We start from the raw sequence: 5,966 nt of genomic DNA, 5'->3' as shown, positions 1-5,966 counted from the left end.
TTGCGCAAATAATATCCTACCTAGTCAATCCAATGATACAAATGATCTTGGCCAGCAAACCAGGTCAATCCAATGACCTAGATTGCTCCAATTTTTAGCACGCAATTAAACCATACCAAACATTCAACATTAGTGGCAATCACATAATTAATGAGCACATAATATCCACCGAACATTTTCATGTAATTAATATAATACTTATTATCTTCGTCCGGAATTGCTTGTCGCTGTATCTAGCACTATTTTAGCGCAAGATACATCCATTTGAGGACGGAGGGAGTATGTAATATCAACATATTGCAGGTACATATTTACTAGTAGTAAAAAATGGGCCGCGTATAGAAAATGAAAACAAAATCAGGCACTTTTGTATCACATTGATTCGTACATGCACCCATGAGATCCCACACGTGAGCGTTGGACGGTCAGAATTTTTTTGGAATTATAGAATCACAATAATAGCAGCAGGAAAGGGCCAAAACAGGTGGAAAGGTACGTCTCTCTCTCGCTTGTCTCCAGCTCACCATCTTCCGTCAGATCTCACGCTCGCACACAGCAAAACCGGAGGAGAAAACACAGCGACACTGTCCATCCTCCGTCCACAAAGCTCGCTCCTTTGTCCTCCTCCTCCCCCCAATCACGCCCGCGAATCGTGCCACGCACGGAAGCGAGCGAGCCAATCCGATCCGGGCGGCGGAGGCGGCGCGATGAGCTTCCGGGACGAGAGCGGCGGGGAGGACGGCAGCGGGGGCCGGTCGTCCTCGGCGTCCGACCTGCGCAAGCCGTTCCTGCACACGGGCAGCTGGTACAGGATGTCCGCCGCCGGCGGCGGCGCCATGGACCGCCTCGGCTCCTCCGCCTACGGCCTCCGCGACAGCTCCATCTCCGCCCTGCTCTGCACCCTCATCGTCGCGCTCGGCCCCATCCAGTTCGGCTTCACCTGCGGCTACTCCTCGCCCACCCAGGACGCCATCATGGCCGACCTCGGCCTCACCCTCTCCGAGGTTCTTCCCCGCGCGCCGCCTCCCGTCCCTCTTCTAGTCCTATGCTTCTTTGCCTCCATGGCCTTTGCTTTATGCCGTCTCCTTGCTCGCAGTTCTCTTTATTCGGATCCCTGTCCAACGTCGGGGCCATGGTGGGCGCCATTGCCAGTGGCCAGATCGCCGAGTACATCGGCCGTAAAGGGGTGAGGTTTCAATTCCCTTTGACCTCTGTCTGCTCCTGTGACCCACAATTGTACTGTCAGATGTACGGAGTATTGGATTCTCGGATCTGCTCCTGGAATTTTCTCATGGAACTTGATTCAGTCGTGCACTCACTGACTGACGATGCTCTCTGCTTTGTTGCTCCTGCAGTCTCTGATGATCGCCGCTATCCCGAACATCATTGGGTGGCTTGCAATATCGTTTGCAAATGTAAGATTGCTTAATTTACCCCTGTTATTTTTAGGGATGCTCGTCAGTTTAACTTACTTCTGAATTGTTCTGTGCAGGACTCCTCATTCTTGTTCATGGGCCGTTTGCTGGAAGGATTTGGGGTCGGTGTGATATCCTACACGGTCTGTATCCCTCTGCTCCTAACCTTGTAAACAAATTCACTCCAGAGTCCAGTCATGAATTGATAATTCGTTTGCTGTCTTAGTCAATTGGTTCTTAAGTTCACAAAAAATACAGTGCCAGCTCCCAAGTCCCAACACATGGGAGAGTAGACTGTATTTAAGCTTAACCAAATACCAAGTGTAAACAACAGTTGTATTTCCTATTCCGGGACATCAAGGGTGTAAAGATGTGCTGTTGCCTGTTGGTATGGCCTATGATATGGTAGCTTCCCCTGGCCTAATCATAATCCAACAGTATTTATCATCAGAGTAGCTTCTCTGTCTGTTCAGTCTCTGAACAGATAAGGATGAAAACATCAAACCCTTTTCTGGATCAAAATGAACTTATAATTAGCCTATAAGAGGAACTGAAAAGGCCGGTATTCTGTATCGACTTACAGCTGCGCAGCTGGGTTGTGATTTTGTGACTTACAACCTCTCTTTTTGCTGGGTATTGAAGTTGGGGATTTTCATGAATGCCATTGAACTTCAGTGTTACTTTGCATAAAAATAGCATATCTAGATATCATTTGAACTCGTGCATACTGATTGTTCTGAAGTTTATCGGATTGGGCGTTCACTGTTGAACAATATCTTATCCTTTAGGGGCACTCTAGCTGCATCCACTTGGATATTTTCATGCCTGACATTACTTTTCTGTCTGAAAATTTCGTTTCATGGTGTCAGGTGCCAGTTTATATAGCAGAAATTGCTCCACAAAACATGAGAGGAGCTCTTGGTTCGGTCAATCAGGTCAGCACTTGTATAAACAATAACATTTGATTTAGTGTAGTCTGTCTTCTGGTCTGACCATTTGCTTGCAAGTTTTAACCCTGCCCATAATTTCTTACGCAGCTCTCTGTTACAATCGGTATACTGCTTGCCTACACATTAGGCATGTTTGTTCCCTGGAGAATTCTTTCTGTTCTTGGTAAGATGGACAAATGATAAGATGTGCTGCTCGTCTAAATCAGCTTTTGCTAAGTTAATAGATTGGTTAATACAAAATATTGTCCTAACTCACTTATGTTACATTCACATTTCTAAGGCATTTTACCTTGCTCAATCCTGATACCTGGACTGTTCTTCATTCCTGAATCACCAAGGTGGCTGGTAAGTGAAGTGATGTGTTGCATTATTTTTTGTTGACATGAACATAAGCATCTAAACAGAGCAACTGTTGTACCAGGCAAAAATGGGAAAGATGGAAGATTTTGAATCTTCACTGCAGGTCCTGCGCGGATTTGAAACTGATATCTCAGCAGAAGTAAATGAAATAAAGGTAACATGTAGTAACAGGGATCAATTTTGCTGCAATCATGTCATATGCAATGTACACATTGCTGGCAACTTTATGCTTTATGCTACACCTGAAAATATTTTTCTTTTAAGTAATATATAAGGGCCTGAAAATATTTTTCTTTTAAGTAATATATGAGGGAATGTAAACCTTTTTTTTTTACATTTTGCTACACAGAGATCAGTTGCCTCATCTAGGAGGAGGACAACCATACGATTTGCAGAGATCAAACACAAGAGATATAGTGTTCCTCTTATGGTTGGTAATTTGCATTAAATACTTTGCTTTAACACATCAATGTTCCTCTATTTGCTTACTGGTTTTCACTTGCTTAGATAGGAATTGGCCTCCTTATACTTCAGCAACTAAGTGGTGTCAACGGCATTTTCTTCTATGCTGCAAGTATCTTCAAAGCTGCTGGTATGTTCTGCATAATTTGACGAGGCTCTGCTTATTAAGCATGCTTGTGTGTAATAGTTTTCCTCACACATTTAATAACTCTACAGAAATACTGTGAACGTGCAATTGAACTAAATGGTAAATTCAAATGTTAGTAAGCATGCTGCACATCCATAGCAGTTTGATTGGGATATTTGGATCACTTGTAAAATGTAATGCTGCCCTGTCTGTATGTGATTTGTACTCGCAGGAAGCTCATATCGCAGTACTGAGCCTTAATATATCAGCAATAGCAATAGCTTGTATGTCATGTCTGATATCTTACAAAGTTCTCTTCCTAAACAGGTCTTAAAAACAGTAATCTCGCAACATGTGGTTTGGGGGCTGTTCAGGTATATTCATCTTATCGTTACATCCACATTGTGCCTATGAACTTTGTGGGATTGTGGGTTTGGTATTTGCGTACTTATTGGGATCTTTTCATTGTTAGGTGGTTGCTACTGGAATCACAACCTGGTTGACTGACAAAGCTGGTCGACGGCTACTTCTCATTGTTAGTTACATCACAAGACAAGTTTTTTTTTAAGATGAAAATATGATTTGCGTTGATTAATTTCTTTTACTTTCCAGATCTCTGCTACAGGGATGACAATCAGTCTTCTCGTTGTTTCTGTGTCATTTTTTGTGAAGGTAACTCCGCTTAAAATGTTAATGGCATATGTAATGGTTTGTTGTGCAATTGTCTAATCTAGATCAATCAGTACTACCTGAGTTTCCCTCTGATATATTTTAGTGTCAATTCTGAAACAGGACAACATAGACGAAGCTTCTCATTTACACTTTGTGATGAGTATGCTTTCACTGGCTGGACTTGTGGTTAGTTTCAGTTCTGTCTATATACGTCTCTGCTTTATTGGTCAGAGTGAGCAGGTTTAATGCCTTGCTTTTTGCTACTGCAGGCATTTGTGCTTGCATTTTCTCTGGGCATGGGAGCCATCCCATGGATTATAATGTCTGAGGTATAGTCTGATCCTCCTTACTGCAAATATCTAGAAGTTCAATAATTACACTTACATCTATCTGATTTTATCTCTGTAGTTGTTACCACTATCATTTGCCACTTCTGTTCCTGTCTGAATATCCTCTATAGCCTCTTTTTTTTTTATCAATGAGCCGTCCTCGAACATGCCTTTTTACCTATGAAATGGAGCGAAACGCTGCAGTTGCAGTCGCTCTTGTGGTTTTGTCGACCAGCTGCTGCTTCAAGACATACAGGAAACTGCATTTTTTGTAATGTAGCCTAGATTACACTGACCGTAGCTGTACCTATCACTAAAGACTGCAACTACTGCTTTTAGCTTTAGCTGTACCATCACCAAAAACTGCAGTGGTTGCTTTGTGTTTCATATCTGTAGTTGCAAGTGACAGTGACAACTTACCTAGAGCAAACTTCACACTGAACATATCTAGAAATATAATAATGCGTCGTCCACATTGTGTCCCTACAGATTCTTCCTGTTAACATCAAGAGTCTTGCCGGAAGCACCGCCACCCTTGCAAACTGGATGACGTCGTGGCTCATCACGATGACCGCGAGCTTGATGCTAAACTGGAGCAACGGAGGTCAGTCTATTCCTCCCTCTCTGTCCCTCTACCTTCCTACCTCTTTTATGACACTGTGTCTTACCACGAACCATACGTCTTGTTTCAACCAGGAACCTTTGCTATATACGCGGCAGTGTCCATGGGCACCCTCCTCTTCGTGTGCCTGTGCGTGCCGGAGACCAAGGGGAGAACGCTCGAGGAGATTGCGTTCTCGTTCCGCTGAAGCCCGGAACCACGGCGCGTAGGGTAGACAGGCAGGCGGGCGCGCGTCGTGCTACTTGATGGCTGTTTCGGGTCAGGCCTCGGGCCTGGACCAGGTAGTCGCGCAGCTGTGTTTTTTGCAGGAGGGATATTTGTATCATGTGTTTGTGTAATAGTGTACTATCAGTGTACCATTTGTGTATGTGCAATAGAATGGGGAGGGGTGGAATGGGCACCCAACCCCCCCTTGCAGTCAGTCAGTCGGTCGGTCAGGGGAGTGTGCAGTAAGTAGAAGAGCAATTTGGTGGTCAGTACATTGGGTTTCATATATACAGCAGCAGCTGTGGCCAAAGGAATAATTCAGATGTAATGTCCAAGAATAAATTTTGAGCTACTTTCAGTGTGCTGCATTATGGCTGTAGACTGTAGTGTGCATGGCAGTTCCCAGAAACTATTGCCTGAAAGTCTTGTTGAGGAGAAAAAAAGTGTTGTGCTGTCAGCTGTACATTTGGGCCGTCTCGTTGGGCTTAAGACACATATCTGCGCCCTTCTTCTTCAGCCAGCCCCCCACCGCCCTAGAAGTGATGGAGGCCCAGAGGAACCCGATGCTGGAGCGGCCCATCAATGAAGCCCACGTTACTGCAGCTCTGGGTCTGGATCCTTCTTCCCTCCTGGTATACTGTCACTCCTACTCCGGTACTCTACTCTTCCTCAAAAAAAAAAAAAAAACTCCGGTACTCTACTGTACAGTACCAGACGACCGTTGCAGCTGTGCCCCCACCCACACACCCCGGTACTCTACTGTACAGTGCAGTACTCTGCGGTCTACGGTGTGTGTACTGTGGCCTACCCTACTACGAGCCC

The 5,966-nt window shown here is 44.7% G+C and overlaps 2 protein-coding genes across 2 annotated transcripts in view; both read left to right on the top strand.

The window, feature by feature from the left end:
• The first annotated feature begins 524 nt into the window (after nucleotides 1-524).
• Nucleotides 525-5,512, top strand: LOC123069577 (sugar transporter ERD6-like 4). Its single transcript, XM_044492461.1, has 17 exons — nucleotides 525-1,004; nucleotides 1,097-1,186; nucleotides 1,356-1,415; nucleotides 1,493-1,558; nucleotides 2,285-2,350; nucleotides 2,453-2,528; nucleotides 2,646-2,710; nucleotides 2,787-2,879; nucleotides 3,075-3,155; nucleotides 3,233-3,317; nucleotides 3,642-3,688; nucleotides 3,787-3,849; nucleotides 3,927-3,986; nucleotides 4,107-4,172; nucleotides 4,256-4,315; nucleotides 4,805-4,919; nucleotides 5,012-5,512. The coding sequence occupies exons 1-17, from the start codon at nucleotides 708-710 to the stop codon at nucleotides 5,122-5,124; spliced, it is 1,503 nt and encodes a 500-aa protein (XP_044348396.1). The 5' UTR covers nucleotides 525-707; the 3' UTR covers nucleotides 5,125-5,512.
• A 174-nt stretch (nucleotides 5,513-5,686) lies between these two features.
• The window catches only part of LOC123055043 (sugar transporter ERD6-like 4), a 12,621-nt gene continuing 12,341 nt past the window's right edge, over nucleotides 5,687-5,966 (top strand). Inside the window, exon 1 of the mRNA XM_044478978.1 lies at nucleotides 5,687-5,776. Coding sequence (XP_044334913.1) covers nucleotides 5,687-5,776 — 90 coding nt within the window. The remainder of the gene's footprint in view (nucleotides 5,777-5,966) is intronic.

This window comes from Triticum aestivum, chromosome 1A, assembly GCF_018294505.1.
Source record: "Triticum aestivum cultivar Chinese Spring chromosome 1A, IWGSC CS RefSeq v2.1, whole genome shotgun sequence".
NCBI lineage: Eukaryota > Viridiplantae > Streptophyta > Magnoliopsida > Poales > Poaceae > Triticum > Triticum aestivum.
Note: the sequence above shows the minus strand (reverse complement) of the source record. Positions and strands in the feature narration are given on the sequence as shown.